The sequence below is a fragment of the Delphinapterus leucas genome, chromosome 6 (genome assembly GCF_059928025.1).
Source record: "Delphinapterus leucas isolate spDelLeu-1000000601 "Yukka" chromosome 6, BTC_Dleu_Yukka2, whole genome shotgun sequence".
Lineage (NCBI taxonomy): Eukaryota > Metazoa > Chordata > Mammalia > Artiodactyla > Monodontidae > Delphinapterus > Delphinapterus leucas.
Genome location: NC_143134.1, coordinates 80,268,393 through 80,286,855, shown reverse-complemented (window position 1 = coordinate 80,286,855; position 18,463 = coordinate 80,268,393). Strand labels below are relative to the sequence as shown.

General features: G+C 41.1%; 1 protein-coding gene and 1 pseudogene across 4 annotated transcripts in view; one reads left to right on the top strand and one right to left on the bottom strand.

Annotated features, from left to right (window-relative positions):
• Nucleotides 1-2,814: 2,814 nt before the first annotated feature.
• On the bottom strand, nucleotides 2,815-12,799 carry LOC149748978 (ribosomal protein eL22-like pseudogene; annotated as a pseudogene).
• Nucleotides 11,723-18,463, top strand: part of CARNMT1 (carnosine N-methyltransferase 1) — a 40,223-nt gene continuing 33,482 nt past the window's right edge. For 2 of the 4 annotated variants that reach the window (XR_016393576.1, XM_022573487.3), the window contains exon 1: nucleotides 11,723-12,207. Coding sequence is in view for 2 of the 4 variants with exons in the window: in XM_022573487.3 (XP_022429195.3) it covers nucleotides 11,723-12,207 (485 nt within the window). In the remaining 2 variants the exon portion in view is untranslated. The other 2 variants (XM_022573490.3, XM_022573492.2) reach the window with 2 other exon arrangements.

The window sequence follows — 18,463 nt, the reverse complement described above, 5'->3', positions numbered from 1 at the left end:
AAATTTTTATTGGAGTACAGTTGCTTTACAATGTTGTGTTAGTTTCTACTGTACAGCAAAGTGAATCAGCTGTATGTATTCATATATCATGTTTTTTGGATTTCATTCATATTTAGGTCACCAGTAAATTTCTAATGAGAAAATTTTGTGATTGTAAAAAAAACATCATTTGACAAATCATGACCGTTGGACTTCTTATGCTTATTTTACCATTTAATATTTTTATATGGAATCACATATGACGGTGGAGTTAGGTACCATAATCTTTCAGTACTTAGACCCTTCAGCAGTCTATATCCAGGCTACTGAAAGAAATCGTAGGCTAAGAGAGTAGGTGGGAGCATTGGGAGAAAGGGAAACCCACTCTCCTTATAAATTTCTATTAGCAATAGTTTTGTAACTGTAGCTACAACCTTTGTCATCCCTTCTGATTCTTCTCTTCATCCCTGTATTCAATTTAGTCTTTTCTTCCTTGGAAAGTAATATCTAGATTTACCTTAATCTCTTCCATTCACTATTACTGTCTAGCATAAATCTTTATCATGTCATTTCAGGATTATTTGAACAATCTCCTCATCTGGTCTTCCTGACAACAGCTTAGCTACTGGCTCTTGTCTGATTAATTGTTCTGTAATACTGTTTTTACCATATCACTCTATTGCTTCAGAATCTAAAATGAATCTCCACTGCTTAGTGAGTCATTCAGTCTCTTCAGTCTGACTTTTAAAGGTTCTAATAATTTTATACCACCTGAATTATCAAAATTTTCCTCTGTTTCTTGATATGGATTATACTCAGACAGGTCTTTGCTTTCCTTTCCACCTTGCTCATGCTGTTATTCCCGCACCACGCCAAAGATTGTTATACTTTCCTGTCCAGAATTGATCTTACCTTTTGGTAACATCGTTCAGAATTTCCTTTGGGAATCATCAAACTCTTACCTTTGGTCCATAGGTTTGCATGGGGCTGACTCCACAGCCACCTCTAGGGTGGACATGTGACCCAAGCCCAGCTAATCAGAGGACCATGACCCCTTGGTCACAGCAATCAGTTCAATAAAGAACATATGACCTGGGGCTTCCCTGGTGGCACAGTGGTTAAGAATCCGCCTGCTAATGTAGGGGACGTGGGTTCAAGCCCTGGTCTGGGAAGATCCCACATGTCACGGAGCAACTAAGCCTGTCCACCACAACTACTGAGCCTGAGCTCTAGAGCCCTCAAGCCACAACTACTGAGCCTGCGTGCCACAACTACTGAGCCTGTGCTCTAGAGCCCGTGAGCCACAACTACTGAAGTCCGCACGCCTAGAGCCCATGCTCCGCAACAAGAGAAGCCACTGCAATGAGAAGCCTGTGCACCGCAACAAAGAGTAGCCCCAGCTCGCTGCAACTAGAGAAAGCCCGCGCGCAGCAACAAAGACCCAACTCAGCCAAAAATAAATAACTTTATTAAAAAAATTAAAAAAACAAAAAAAACCCATATGACCCAAGCTGGCCCAATGTGAGCCTTGCCTGAACCTTCAGCAGGAACTTTTAGATAAAGTAGTGCTTGAGAAAGCCAAGAAACAGCAACTGACAGATTCCTGATGATATAATTGAGCTTCTCGATCTACATATGACTGATCTCTTTGGTAATAAGAAACAATAAATATTTTTTTCCGTTTTGACTTAAACCAATTTGAATTGGTTTGCAAAGAATACTCCCACCTCTTTGCCTCTTCAAGTTAAGTTTACCCTTTAAGATGTAGCTCTCATGCTACTTTCAAACCGTTCTTCCCTTTCCTTAACTCCCATTATACCTTACTTAATCTACTGCTTTAACACTAAATCATCTCAATTGTTTAATATTTCCTAGTTTTACTTCCCCACTGTACCATAACCTTCTTGAACGCTTGGACCATGAATTACATTTCTCTTGTGTTCACAGCACCTAAGAATTTTTTATACTTAAGGTGCAGATTGACCGATAAACTATTGGATATGTTATTTTTCTTTAGAAATCAGTGGTTAGAATCTCAGGAATAAATGAAAACTGGGCAAATTGTTGCTCATCAGGGCCTAGCTCTTTGGGTAATTCTGTTCCCACCTTACTGATTTAAAAACAAATATGGCAAGAAAGAAGGGGAAATGATATCAATGAGTGTGTTATAAAGACACATTTTGTACCACCTCCTGAAGATATCTTTTGGGGCCTTTGGAGGAGCCTGATAACCGCTCCCCATTTTAAAAAGTAGGTTTTATTATTATCCAGGTATGGTGAGACCAGGAGATCAGGAGACAGACGCCATTGACAAGATAGTTTTTACTTACCGTCTTCAAGAAGAGGGGCATGCTTCACCACATAGGGCCATACAGGGAAGCATCAGGATCAATCAGGAGATGGGGGTGGTCAAGGGGAAGGCGTGGGCAAAAGCGTTTATTGTGGTTTCCATAGTAAAGGCAAGGCAGAGTAAGCATGCTTAGGATTGGCTAGTCTGAATAATTTCAGCAGGCTCTGGGATGCAGGGACTGTCTCCAGTTATCTAGTACCTGGCGCTGGGTTGATTAGGGCAGGGGAATATTGACTTGGTGTGTGAGAGTTTGATAAAGAAGGTGGTTGAAGGATGCATGTGGGTTCTGGATTGGCCCGTTTGTATATGAAAGGTTCAGGGGATTTGTTAGCTCTTGGACAATTAGCTAGCCCTGAGAGGAGCAGTCTCTCCCCAGTCAGTGAAGCCCCAGGTGGCAGAGCATCAAGAATATGGAAGATAAGGGGGGGACGAGGACCCACTGCACCCTAGACGGCCAGGGACCATGGGCAGTGCCTGGGATCCCCACCTTGAAGGGAATTGTTCCTGAGTGGTGCCTTGGGCTTTGCCAGCCTGGATTTATGGGGTGAGCTTCCCTCCTGGAGCCTTGTGAGGATTTAGCCCTCCTTTTTGATTGTGGTTACTTAAAAAACAAAAAATTTCATTGCAACCACCTATAAATCGTATTTAACAAATTGCAGAAATGAAGATACAGAGGACTGCCACCCACTGAGCTAGGCATAGACACCAAATGTCTTGGTTCCCATTCTTTAGTTTTAGAGGCGTGTGCCTACATGTTTAGGGGTGAAATAATGTGATATCTAGAATTTGCTTCAGAATAATGGAGAGTGGGAGGTACAAAGGAAACAAGATTGGCCATGAGTGATGACTGTTTAAGCTGTGTGGTAGTTCTCATTGCTATCCTCAGTACTTTGTACATGTTAGAAATTTTCCATAATAAAACTTAAAAAAAAAAAGAATACAAAAAACATAGTTACTACACTCCCCTCTTTCCCACCTGGGTTCAGAACAATTGAGCAATAAGACAAAGCAGAGGCAGATGGTAGTCCAAATATCCCCTCTTTTACTGATAAAGCCTACCTTGGAGAATATATCTTTACATGAGAGTCAAATGGGCCTCCTAACTCCATTCGGAATTAGACTTACTCATATAGTCATAGCAGTATTGGACCAGGACAGCTTTTCCAGCTGGGAAGGATTTTATGTCATGAGTAACAGAGAAGAAATTGTGCTTACTATAAGCAAGTTTACTCCCAAGAGGGGCAAGATAAATAAGGCCCGGAGCTGAGTTGAGCACGCCCAGTTTATTCCTCCCAGATGTTCCAATCAGATAAGACACCCCACCTTCCCCAGGCAGAGGAGTAGAGAAAGTCAAGGGGTATTGCTTGACTGAACTCCCTTTTCATAGATGGACAGGTCAAGAGCGGGAAAGAAACATTACCTCGCACCAAAAAACATTGATTTTTCTGGAGATTTTAGTAAGATAATGGAATTCTGCCACTTCCCTAGCCATGATTCCAGCTTGTAAGTTTTCATTTCTTCATCTTCATCTATTGGATGGCTCTAATTCTGCAAAAGAAATTCTTCTATCTTCAGAACTTCAGTTTTCTGCTGTATGACATCATACTCTTATTCTGCCTTTGGCTGAAGGTAAAAAGGCTTTTTTTTTTTTTTCTCTCTGAAAAGACATTAAATCTGAACATGGACATCACATCCACCACAGATACTTCCTTCTTCTGCAGCCTGATGCCTCCTCCCACCAAGATTTTTTATGTCCATCCAAAATATTGCAAGCTTGTTTACAACATATTTTTTATTAAGGCACACTTTTAGTAAAATGCTGATATAAAACTTATGGTATAAAATTTTGTAGAAAAATTAGAAAATTCAGTCATGCAAAATGAAGAAGATAAATGAGCTCATATTCTTCGGGGGAACCAGATATTTTAGCAACTAATTACAAAGGAGTGTGAGGCACTCAGTAACAGAGGAAGGAGAGCTCTGAGATCATAGGGGAAGGAGTGATTGTGGGTGATAAGGTGAGGGGATGGGTGGGGACTTATAGGACATAACTGGAAAGATTGCCTGTGGCCCACTGGGAAGGATGTTATATGTTATGTTAAAGAACTTAGACTTTATTCAATAGGCAGTGGAACGTCACTGCAGGATTTGAATCAGAAGAGCAACATAATTCACTTTAAAAAAAAAGTATTTATTTATTTATTTACTTATTTTTGGCTGCATCAGGTCTTAGTTGCGGCATGCGGGATCTTTCCTTGCGGCACGCAGTCTCCAGAGCGTGTGGGCTGTGTAGCTGTGGCACGTGGGCTCTCTAGTTGTGGCTTGTGTGCTCAGTAGCTGCGGTGCACAGGTTTAGTTGCCCTGCAGCATGTGGGATCTTAGTTCTCCAACCAGGGATTGAACCTGCGTCCCCTGCATTGGAAGGCGGCTTCTTAACCACTGGACCACCAGGGAAGTCCCTACTCAATTCACTTTTTTTTTTTTTTTTCTAGTACACGGGCCTCTCACTGCTGTGGCCTCTCCCGTTGCGGAGCACAGGCTCCGGACGCGCAGGCTCAGCGGCCATGGCTCACGGGCCCAGCCGCTCCGCGGCATGTGGGATCTTCCCGGACCAGGGCACAAACCCGTGCCCCCTGCATCGGCAGGCGGACTCTCAACCACTGCGTCACCAGGGAAGCCCCTCAATTCACTTTTGAAAAAAGAAAACTATTTATTGAGAAAAGAATCATTTGAAGTCTCTCATATACCTGTGGCACTCTCGTATGTGAGGGAAATCTGGAGGCTAGCAGATAAGTTAGGAAGTGTTGCAATAGACCAGATTCTTGACCTCAGCCAAGCCCTGCCCCCAATAATTTTTATGTCAGCCTATTTATTAGCAAGTAAAGTACATACAAGGATTCATTTGGCATAGAGCATAGAGTACAATAAAAGAAACTAAAGCCAAACCTTAATTATATATACATATTAAGTTAGTTATGCTTACAGTGTGGGTATATATTAAATCAGAGAGGATTTGTTCTTTGAGAGGATTTCTGTCACTCCTACTTTCTTTTTTCTGTTTAAACGTGAAGATAAAGGTACTGTTATTTGCCTTCTTAGCAGCAAACTCCCCCCATCCCCACCTAGCTTAGAGTGTTTAGTTTTCTTCTTGGTAAGAGGGGCCTGATAAATTTAGGCGAAAATAAAAATTCTGATTGTGGGCTTCCCTGGTGGCGCAGTGGTTGAGAGTCCGCCTGCCGATGCAGGGGACACGGGTTCTTGCCCCGGTCCAGGAAGATCCCACATGCCGCGGAGCGGCTGGGCCCATGAGCCATGGCCGCTGAGCCTGCGCGTCCGGAGCCTGTGCTCCGCAACAGGAGAGACCACAACAGTGAGAGGCCCGCGTACCGCAAAAAAAAAAAAAAAAAAAAAATTATGATTGTATTTCAGGATTATGAAGATGATATTAATTAGTCTAAGCCTGTCCAGGTAATTCTATATCTGTTGTCTACTGTTAGTTTAGAAATGGGAATGTGAAGCACTATGGGAAGTCTGCTGGGTGGCTTCCAGGAAAAGTGTTCCTACTGAAGAAAAGAGACCCGTATAGGAGGAAACAGGCTTTCTTTGCTGAATTTGTTGTATCTGGGTGTGATGCCTTGAACTGTGGCAGCCATCTTACGATTGTGAGGGATTAAGCTAGCATACTGAAAATAGCAGATCCCAAGGATGGGAAGGACTGGGTTGATAATCTGGAGGTGATGTAGCTTGGAACTTCATGGTTTTTTAGATAGTAAATGTCCTTATTATTTAAGCTAGTTTTAGTTGGGTGTTCTGTTCATATCACTGAGAGCAGTCTACCTAATATAGGCTCTCAGAGAGAAAGATACAATGAGACATGTATCTATCATCAGTAAAGGGATTCATATGTGTATGTTCTGTGTTGTTTCTAAAGCAGTGCTTTTCAAATTTTAACGTACCTATCAAACACCTGGGCCTGTTGTTTAAATGCAAATTCAGTAGGTGCGGCCTGAAATACTCCATTTCTAAGAAGCTCCCAGGATTTGTCCATGGTGCTGGAATAGGGTCCACACCTTTGAGCAGCAAATGTAGACCACAGCTATAGCTCATTAAAGGTTAGATAGATGGGAAACCTCCAAGTGACTGACGGGATTTTTAAAGGGAGAGCCAGGAGTCAGGATGAGGTACAATAGTGACTGCTAATTCAAACAGATTAGCCCAATATTATTCCTTATTAATACTGATAATTTCAGAAAAGGTAAGGGGCAGATAGGTGCCAGGGGCAGACAGAAACCAGGACAAGATCTTAGAGACTGCCTCTGCAGAGAAGAAGGAAGCAGAAAGTGCCTTTCTTACTTGTAGGAGGTGCTCAGACAAAGCACAAATTCTTGGTACTAGCAGGTCTTTTAGATGACTGTTATAGGCCTTTTGCCTGAAAATATTGCGGTACTCCCATCTTCACCACCATAGGTAATTTAAACCACCACCACCAAGATAACCTGTAAAATAAGTGTAAGGAAGTGCAAATTTTGATTTTCCTCCACAATGACTACTCTGACACTTTTTTGGGGTGTGATATTGGGGGGGGAAGTAATAGATATGTTACTCTTCTTAAATTTTTGGTGGGGGTACATTTGCTTGACTGGTACCCTAAACATGCGTGGGTATATGCCAATAGGGTCGGTTGGCCCTGGATTTCTGGACAGGGAAGCATGGAATAATGTCAGTTCAAATGATTCTTTTAACTTGAAATGTTTCCCAACAGCAACAAAAAAATGATTTAGAGCTTAGAGGATGGGAAAACTTATTTGCAGGGCTACTTTAGTGCTTCTGGAAAGAAGTAGTGACTCCTAGCAGTACGGTAAATAATCTATGACTTATTTTCCCAAGTTTGAGAATAACTATTGAGAGCATTAAAATAATGTGTACACAAAGATTGCAACTGGAAGTGGCTCCTGGGATTAAGAAGATAAAGATTCTCTAGAGGGAAAAAGAGATCATTACAGGAGTCATATCTTTAGTTCCACAGTGGAGAGTATGGTCATTATTTAAAGACAAATTATGATATTCTTAGCCTAAATCCAGGTATTAGAACAAAGAATACAAAGGCAAAACTAGCTAGTTCTCAGTCAAAGACAGTACTTATAAAGAGCAGACTTAATAGAGGGATTCCAAGAAGAAAAACTGTAAACCCCAGAATGATAATGATTACAAGGGGACCCTGATATTAAGCTGAGGAAGTCCCTAGCTGCTGTCCCCTTTTTCCATGAGGTGCTTAGATCAATAGCAATTTGAATCTTTGTTGATATAAAAACAAGATATTTAAACATAAAGAGTAAGAAATAGTTTATCTCCATAAACATATTTCTTGAGCAATCTAGTCTCTTGCTTTTCGTAAGTAAAGTATACATACCTTTTCTCGCCCACCTAGAAGGTCAAATTACTGTAAATAACAATTATTTGCAAGGTTTCCAAAAGTAAAAGGACTTCATGAAACTGATGTAAGAATAAAAAAGATCAACTTCAATAGAGGCAGTAGATCCAGTGGTTAATAGTATTTTGGGCTTTGTCCACTTGCTTTCAAATCTGGGCTTTACCATATAGGAGCTGCATGCTTTGATAGCATTACTTAAAGTCTTTAAATTTCATCTGTTAAAAAAAAAAACAGGAATTACAATACTATTTTAAGTACTAAGTTAAGGGCAATGATGTATGTAGTGTTTAGCACAGTGCCTGGCACCTGTAAATTCCTGTACTCAATCCATAAACTGGTTTTAGAAAATCTTCACATGCCAGACACTGTGCTGGATGTTGGGGTTATGGTCTTGAACAAAACAGATCAATATATGCATCTCACCCTCAAAGAACTTAAGAGTCTAGTAGGGAAAGCAACTGGTTAAAAGGTAAACCAACATAATATTTAAGTGCCAACTTTCCGTGAGATATCCACTTGGGGAACATGAGGCGAATAGAAATATGATTAACAGGTGAATAGGCCTGCTGATTTCTAAGCCTTTATTTATAAACATTTATTCATTATGAAACAACCCTGAGAATAATGAAGACGTAACTTTGTTGGTAGGACTGGGAAAACCAAGGGATGCTTAGTATGTTTTGGTTATTAATTCTTGGAGGTTAATTGACCTTGGGATGAAGACATTCCCAAACTTTCAGCCCAAAGGGCTCTATTGTTTGGGAAGATTTCTATAGGAGAAACTCATTGCAAAGAAGTTAGGAAGAGGAAGTCTTAAGAAAAGTGTTTTAAAACAAGGTCAAAAATGTATTCTGAAGAGAAAACATTTATTAAGCTGATATACTAGGCATTTCTTGCTCTTTATCTCATTTATTTCTCCCAATGGCCCTGTAGGAAGGGTAATATTACATCCATTTTAGAAACAATACAGTCGACACCTCAAGTAACTTTTTTAAACAGGTCACACTTACTTACTGGCAAAGTGAAAATGAGAAGTCCATGTTTCCACAAGCTTCTAGCTGCCTTTAGCTCAGTGCAAGAGACATAGGTGGCAACCAACACATTTGCTGGAAAGAATGAATGAATAAATGTACTTTAGCTCTGCTATTTATGTGTCCCTGGGTAAGACAATTTTGCTGAGTCTGCCTTCATTTCTTAAAGGAATATAACAAGACTTACTTCACAGAGTTGAGGTAAGGAACAAATAAGGGGATACAATAGGGAAAAACAATTAAAATATAAAATATTAAACGTTAGCATGATATATGTCACAAATTATGACATGTATAATTTGTGTGTGCATATGAAAACAGCATTGGTAACAGTTAATATTATGAGAATTTATATATAACTTCCAAACACCAGACTCTAAGAAAAAAGGTACTGGATAGAAAAGTTGGAAGAACAGGCAAGGAATTGATATATTGTGTCTGGGACAGGGATATTGGTGGTTAGGGACAGGGTAAAGAAACTTTACATTTGTAACCCTTTGCATTTTCCTTTTGAATTTTGAACCATGTATTACTGCATTACTATTCAAAAAATAAATAACTTTAAACTTTATAAAAACATTGTATTAAAATGTAACATTAACACAGAATAACCACAGTACTTTTTTTAGCATTGCCTTATTTCAATTATTAATTTAAATTATGAAAATGAAGCCACTTCATTTATTTTTGAGAATTTAAATATTTTATTATATAAAGTTATACCCAGAATTGTGCTTCATTTTTTCACTGTATACTTTAACTCAAGGACATTTGTAAAAGCAGTACATTTTAGAAATCCTGAAAGAAATTCCACTAGATATAGGCTATTTAAATACTGCTTAGAGAAAGTATTTAAAAAAAAACGAGGGCGTACAAATGAACTTATTTACAAAACAGAAGTAGAGTCACAAATGTAGAAAACAAACTTATGGTTACCAGGGGATGGGGGGAGGGATAAATTGGGAGACTGGGACTGACATGTACACACTACTATATATAAAATAGATAACTAATAAGAACCTGCTCTGTAGCACAGGGAACTCTACTCAGTATTCTGTAATGGCCTATATGGGAAAAGAATCTTAAAAAAAAAGGAGTGCATATGTGTATAACTGATTCACTTTGCTATACTCTCAGAACTAACACATTGTAAATCAACTATACGCCAATAAAAATTTAAAAAAAAAGTATTAAAGGAAAGCCAGCACCATATAAACAGCATACACTTAAATAAAAGAGATGAATGCTTAACATACAGAGTAATGTTTTTTTTGTTTTTAAAATAAATTTATTTATTTATTTTTGGCTGTGTTGGGTCTTCGTTGCTGTGCGTGGGCTTTCTCTAGTTGCAGCAAACGAGTGGGGGCCACTCTTCGTTGCGGTGCGCGGGCTTCTCATTGTGGTGACTTCTCCTGTTGTGGAACACAGGCTCTAGGTGCATGAGTTTCAGTAGTTGTGGCACACGGGTTCAGTAGTTGTGGCTTGCGGGCTCTAGAGCGCAGGCTCAGTAGTTGTGGCGCACAGGCTTAGTTGCTCCGCGGCATGTGGGATCTTCCCGGACTAGGGCTCGAACCTGTGTCCCCAGGGGGATGCTTAACCACTGTGCCACCAGGGAAGCCCCAGAGTAATGTTTTTTATTCACTGATAAACTAAAGGTCCATTTCAAGATGTCTCTCTTGTATACTTCATTTGTTTTATTAGCAAGCAAAACCCTATAAGGAATGGCTTCATCTAGTCCTCAGACTCGGATCCATCTTCATCTTGACTAATCTGGAAGTAACGAAGTTCGTAAATCTCCTTGTCAGATGCAACCACACGAAGACAATCACGAAGATTTTTCTTTTTAAGGTACTTCTTGGTAAGGTATTTCAAATACCTTTTAGAGAACTGTTTCTCAGAAACAACTAACTTTATTCTTGAAGTGTTCAATGTGAACGACATTCCCAAGATTTCCAGTTTTTCCATTCACTTTAACCTTCTCCCGTATAAACTGTTCAAAATTTCCAGAATTAAAAATTCCATCTTCTACTGAATGAGTAAGGTCCAAATTAAACTTCCAGGTTGACTTCTTAGGCTTCTTGTCTTTCTTCGGCGCCATCCTGAAGGCCCGCCGCGCGATCAGAGAGCCACTTCATTTTCATTATGATTATATCTTTTTAACAGAATCCGTGGTCCCTGAGCAAGTTTAATTCTCCTGAATAAAGCAATCTTCTTTTACCATTATTTTGAAAGACTATTTTGCTGGATGGTAGATTAAATTGAGTGAAACGAATTATTTTCTAATAATAACATCAAATGCAGGTAGGGCAGAGGTTTTATCCACGAGCCCAGAGAGAAATGGGGAAAATGAACGCAGGTAAATAAGAGTTAGTGGTTAAGTCTGACATTGCTATGGGCCACCGTTTGATGTTAGTGCTGCACCGCGTTACGGCTCCTTTGCGCTTTGGTGGTCTTCCAAAGTGCGAGTACTAGCCAGAGTTAGGTTCCTGAATGTTTCCCGATCTGCTGCCATGACCAGTCCAGGGCTTGGGTTAGGGCTTTCGCTGGCCCCTAAACACTGAAAAGATGACAGTGTCCCTCTACATTTATGCAATTAAAAATAGAAATTCACTTAAGAAATTCATTAAAACAACTTAGGGCGAATGCAAGACCTTCCTTCTAGACTTTCTGAAATAAAAGTTCCTATTAAATTCATCAAAGCTGAACTTTTTTTCTGCATTTCTCCTTTGCTAATGTGTTAGCCTTAGTTCAGCGGCCTGTTCCACCACCCAGCACTCACCGGCTCTCAAGCCCGAACCACGCGGCTGCTCGCAGGTGCCACCCCCAACCTGCCAGGAATCTCCTCCTTCGCCCCACCCATCTGGCCCTTGCCCCCGCCTACTTCACGCGTTGTTGTGACATCAGCGCGCCGTCGCCAAAGGCCGGCAGCAAATGAGCGCAGGTGGCTGCGGCCCTTCGTCGTACTCTCGAATGCGCAAGCGCGGTCGTTCCGGGTGCTCGAAAGACCTGGCGGAGCCAGGCGCTGATGGAGGCCTGAGGGCGGCGGGGGCGGGGCGCGCCGCGAGCTGGGGGCATGTCCACGGCGGGCGCCGTCTAGAGGAGGGCCGAGCAGCCGCCACCACGCTTTCAGTCGCGGCGAGACGCAAGCGAGCCAGGCCGAGGGCCGCGGCGGCGATGCAGCGACGGCGGCGCCCTCCGCCGCCAGTCTCTCAGCTGCCCGAGGGCTGCGGGGGAGGCGGCGGCAGCCGCGGAGGAGGCGGCGGGAGCGAGGAGGTGGAAGTGCAGTTCTCCGCCGGGCGTTTGGGCTCCGCCGCGGCGGTTTCGGCGGCGGCGGCCACGCGCAGCACAGAGGAAGAGGAGGAGAGACTCGAGCGCGAGCATTTCTGGAAGATCATTAATGCCTTCCGCTACTATGGGTAAGGAGCCCGTGGCGGACCCCCGCTCGGCCCGTAGGCGCGCTCGCTGCTTGCGGCTGACCCGTCCGCACCGTGGCGCACGCCGCGCTCGCCCTCCGGTCGCCACGCCTCCGGGGCGTCGGAACCGGGCCGCCTGAGCTGACCTCCGCGCCCCCGAGTCATCTCGCACCACCTTAGCCCCTCCCGGCGCTGCACTCTCGCGTGTCTGCCGCGCCGTCTGTTGCTCAGCCTCTTGTCTTCTGATCTCTGGATCAGATTAGCCCTCTTGCCTTTCATTCCTCGTTAAAGGTTTGGCTTGAGGCGGGTGAGGGTGACCGGAAAAGTGCTGTAAGAATTTCAGATAGAAGATGGTGGTGGTAAAATCGTCCAGTGCTGGGCATGATTTGTATGTATTGTCGCTGTCCTGCAAACTGAACAGACGGAGAGCCCAAGTTCACCTACACGTGGGATGCCGTAGGATGTTTTTTTCTCAAACTGTTGTAAGTTCTTGTGAGAGCAGCATTAAGATTTCCGCCCCTCACACCCCCCCCCACCCTTGGCGCTGCGAAAACACAGCACTTTTGTGATGAGCGAGTGAATGATGCTGCTGCTCAGTGCCTTTAACTGGTGGGTGAAATTAAGATCGAAGATGGTCCGGATGTTCTAAAATTTGCAGAGTTTTTAAGGGGGAAATGAGGGAAAGCACTGTAGGAGCCGCTTTTATGATTTTTTTTCTGCAAATATTTATCGAATTCTCACTGTGGGTTGGGCACAGTGGTAGGACTTTTAAACTTCCTAACTTTCATTTTTCTTGTAGATAAATCGTAAAGTAGCTTAGTCACAAAATTATAATTCCAAGATCTGAAAGGGACTTAAAACAATTGGATTTTCAGGTAAAGAAAGCACTTTTATTCGTGTGAGAGATGAGTACACCGACGGCGATGTTCGGAGTCTGCAGTTGGAATCAGATAGATGTGACCTCCTACTGAAGTAAAACTGTTCCCTTAGATGGGCTCCTGCTGTGCTTTATGCAAATTTTTAAATATTGCTTGACTGACCTCCTCAAGGGCAGGGACTGAGCCTTATTTATTTTTACGTTGCCAGTGCTTGGCATGTTGTTGGAGCTCTATTTTTAACAAATAAGACAAGTAGTAGCAAAGAAGTACATTTGTCATTCCCAAATAGTTTGTCAATTTGTAACTGATGGTTAAACTAGTTTGTTACTATTCTGAATTTTAAAACTTGCTTAATGAAAGCTTAAAGTTACTTCAGACTCTGATTAAATTGGTGACATGAAGTTTTGAAGTTGAGAGATCTTGATGAAATAATTTACTAATTAAACTCGGGCATAGGAGCCATGGATTGCATTACTTATGGAGCTCAAAAGGGAATTAGTAACATGGGGATTTGATTTAGTATCAACGGAGTGAGGAAGGCAGACAACTGGAGCATTGAACTTGTTACAAGTATTGTGTCTGGAAGAACCATGCAGCGAGGGGAAGAAGCTGACAATAGATAGCCAGAAGTGTTAGCTGCAGAGAAGTCTGGTATATTTTACTGTTGAAAAATGTAGAAAGAATACTGGGAAATGTCTTGGGACTATTGTGGACTCAGTTAAAATGTGTGTTTGTACGCAGTTCTAATATATTGGGACTAATTTAAAATTGATATTTATGATTGAGTATCAGCTGGGCCTTTTTGTGGGGGAGGGCAGGGGATTTTGACCTGAAACTAGGACCTAAGTGTGGCAATATAGAAAAGGGCACTGTGTGCACGTTCTGGTGGTTGTGATACAATTTCCTATACTCTCCTCCCTCTTCTTTACCAGTTCAGTGTGGGACTGAGGAAAATTTCATTTTTAACAACAATCCTTTTTATTTGCATGTACTCTCTTAATGAAAAAATTGAAATCCCTGTACTGAAAATAGTATACAATTAAAAGTATGTTTAGGGGTATGGGAAGGATTGTGTAGCAGAAAACACTGGATTATTACATTCCAACATTTTATAATCTTCTAGACCTGTACTGTCCAATACCATAGCCACTAATCACATCTGGCTGCATTTAAGCTTAAATTACTTAAAATTTAATAAAATTAAAAATTCCTTTCTTCAGTCTCACTAGCTACATTTCAGGTGCTCAGTAGCCACATGCGGCTATTGTCTGCTGTACTGGGCAGTGCAGATGTAAGCCTTTCCATCATTGTAGTAAGTTCTTATGAACAATTCTATTCTAGACCTTTAGCAGATGCTTCCAAATTTCAGACAGTTTGGTTTTACTGCTCACTGCCTTTTTGTCAATATATAGGAGATTTAGATAAAGGTCATAAGGCAAGAAATGTCTTTTGATTAATATTTTCTCTTTCCAAGAGAAAAACAAATATATATTAACGCATATATGTGGAACCTAGAAAAATGGTACAGATGAACCGGTTTGCAGGGCAGAAATAGAGACACAGATGCAGAGAACAAACGTATGGACACCAAGTGGGGAAAGCAGCAGGGGGGAGTGGTGGTGAGGGGATGAATTGGGAGATTGGGATTGACATGTATACATTAATATGTATTAAATGGATAACTAATAAGAACCTGCTGTGTAAAAAAATAAAATTCAAAATTCAAAAAAAAAGAATTCTCTTTCCAGTGGCTTCCAGTCCTGTACTTTCTACAGATTTTGCTTAGATGACATATTCTGACTGAGGTAAAAATGATGATAGCATTGTACTGAATAGCAAAAAATGTTAGCCTTAAAATACTGCTCTTGTTATGAATGGAGATACCTACTCACAGAAGAAATACTACATTTGAAATATCAAACGTCATCAGAAATGTCCTACTTTTAGAAATAGCAGTTAGGTGAGATCTTAAAAACTGAGATGTAGAGCGCATTTTTACAGGTGAGGGGATATGGTGAGCACCTTGCCTAGGGTTATACAACCAAATTATGGTAGAGTCTGGCCTGAAATCCAAAGTCATTAACTAAAAATTTACCCTGCATTAGTAAGTAGTGGTACTAGTAAGACAATTTTAACCTTGGGCATTTAATAAATATTTTAAATGGATTGAGACAGACTCTCTTCTGAAAAGGTATGCTTCCGTGTTTGGAATTCTTAGTTCAACAGGTGCAGAGGAATGGGTCTATGACCTTAGCCCTTGGCTAGATCCAGCACTGGACCCACTTTGAGTCAGAATTGGGGTCACTGCTGAGATCAGCCTTCTAGAGAGAGCTGGAGGTAGGGATACCCTTGAGGAAATGTGGCTGCTGACTCTATTCTCCTCTTAGGTGCCCAAGGATGTAGCCTCTTAATGCTGACTGAGTTCAGAACCAAGGAGAGTCTGAAGGTTGTAAAACATTCCTTTAAATTAAGGTTGGCAAACTTTCTTTAAAGAACCAGGCAATGAACATTTTAAGCTCTGAGAGCTAGGTGGTCTCTGTTAAAACTGTTCAACTGTAAGCTTGTGTGAAAGCAACCACAGACAGTATGCGAAGGAATGAGTATAGCTGTGTTCCAGTAGAACTCTTTACAAAAACAGACAAGTAGCCAGGAGGTCATAACTTGCCCACCACTGTCTTAAAACACATTGATAATGTAGGCATTTACAGAATAGTGAAATTAGCCCCAGTTTTAATAGTATAGTAAGGATTGGACTCTTCTCAACTTTGATAAGACCTCACTTATTTCAAGAGAGTATGTAGATGTATGTTATGGACAGCTTTGCATACCATTAAGTAACCAGGGGTTAAGGGATATGCTGCATCTCATCCTGCTCTGTGTAGTTACATCACTTTCTTTGTTGTGTTTTGTTTTGGTTTGGCTTTTTGTTGTTTTTTGCTGCATTGGGTCTTTCTTGCTGCGTGCGGTCTTTCTCTGGGTGCGGCAAGCGGGGGCCACCCTTCATTGCAATGCGCAGGCTTCTCATTGCGGTGACTTCTCTTATTGCAGAGCATGGGCTCTAGGTGCGAGGGCTTCAGTAGTTGCACGCCGGCTCAGTAGTTGTGGCTTGCAGGCTCCAGAGTGCAGGCTCAGTAGTTGTGGCACACGGTCTTAATTGCTTCGCGGCATGTGGGATCTTCCCGGACCAGGGATCAAACCCGTGTCCCCTGCACTGGTCAGCGGCCTCTTTAACCACTGTGCCACCAGGGAAGCCCCATTACATCACTTTTATATGGAATTAACAGAACTTTTATATGGATTGGCTTTTCTGACCAATCCATAACTTACTCAACTCCCCTGCACTTATGGAAATAAGTAGTCTCCAAGGAGAACCAGAAGTGGTGCCGAGGGAGCATAAGTGAACATTTATTGATTGCTTTTTACATATGCTGACATATGGAGTTTAAATAGTGACAAAGATGAGTTTTTTATTTTAGAAGAATTTATCTGATTGGAGGTGGGAGGGGGTTAGGTTGGGGAAGGCATATTTAGGTAACAGGCCTCTCAGTTTATCTTTGGGTGACATAGTGAGGGCCCGAGGTAAAGCATCGGAGGAGGGGGAATATGTAGATAGTTTTATGAAGTAGAATCAAAAGTATTTCAGGCTTCTTGATTGTGTGTACTATGAGAAGAGGCATTGACTCATTAATTTCTGACTTGAGTGGATGTGTGGTGTACCATTCATCAACATCAACCATGTAGGAAGATGTGCAAGTTTTTTTGGTGGGACGTGTGCTAAGTTTGGTTTGGAAATGCTGAGTTTTGAGGCATGGTGAGAGGGAGTTGGTGGGGTATCCAGTGCCCAGGAATTCTAGGAAAGGATTACTGTGAGACTATTTAACCTGTTGACAGTGAATTGTAAACTGTTGCAACTCTGCTGTTTGCCTACTTTAAATAGTTACTTAGTGTCATACTCTACTGATAGGAATGTAAATTGGTAAAATCTTTCTGAAAATCAGTTTGTATCAAGAGCTTTAAAAATACTTATCTTTCTGATCTGGTAATTCTTTTGGGAATTTGTGGTAATTTTTTTTTTTTTTTGAAAATGTAGACAGATTTTGAACACAAAATTTCACTGTATAGACAAGTGAAAGTATCGAGATGCCCAATGTTTGGGAAATAGCTAAGTAAATTTTGGTTGCCTAAGATGGGATGATGATGAGCAGCCCTTATAGTCATTTGTCATATAGATATTTGAGAACTTTTTTTCTGACCTGGGAAAATTCTTTCGATAAGGATAAAGAATTACAAGTGTTTCTAAAACTTTAATGTGCATGTGAAGCATTTGGTGATCTTGTTAAAAGGCAGATTACATTTCAGTAGGTCTTGCATGGCACCAGAGATTCTCCATTCCGAACCACTTCCAAGTGATCTGCTGTGGTCTGTACCGCATCTTGACTAGAAAGGTGTTAGATGACTTTGTCTTAAACAGAGAGAAATATGCCAGAAAGTTAAAAGTGGTTGCCTCTAGAAGAGGAATTATTAGGCATTTTTTTCCTCCTGAATACTTTTACTTTTCTTCATTTTTCGTATTTTCACTGTGTACACATTAGTTATATAAATTATGACTATGATAAAAATCATATGACTGTGATTTAGGCACTGGGCTAAGTGTGTTGTGTGCTTTATTTTGTTACACTTTCAATGAAATCCATTAAGTAGGCAGAGGAGTATAATGGTGTCTACCTCTTGGGGTTTTATGGAGATTTTTCAGAATAATTCATTTTAAGTGACTTGGTTTAGTGCCTGACATTTATTAAATCTCAATAAATCATAGCTTCTGTCATCATCATCATTGTTATGTATTTCCTTGTTTTGGTATATGAGACTGTTGAGCCACAGGGAAAGGAAGTAACTTGCCAGGGGTCACATAGCGAATAGGTAGCATAACCTGGGTTTCAATCTGGATCTGTTACACTCCAGAGCTCACTGTTGTACTGTCTCCAGGGGGGAAAAAAAGCAAACATTAGTGCAGCCACTGCCTACTTGGTTTCACATTATCCCTAACCACCCCCAGAATACCACCACACGCAATCTTCTAAAAATGTGACCAGGTTTTTGCTTCAGTTTTGTCAAGTTTCTTCAGAACCTCTTTAAATATGACTGTTCAGAAATTATACAGTAATTTGACATATGATAAAATGACAGAATTATTTGGATAAATAGAGAGACTCAGGCAACCAAATGAAAAAGAATATTTTTCATTTCCATTTAATATTGAGTAAATGCTAAAGGACATTTAAAAGAAGCATATGCATTTATGTATTTGTTTATTTGTATATGTAAAATGTAAAGAATGATGTAGTGAACGCGTACCACCGAGTTTACAAAAAGGACATTAT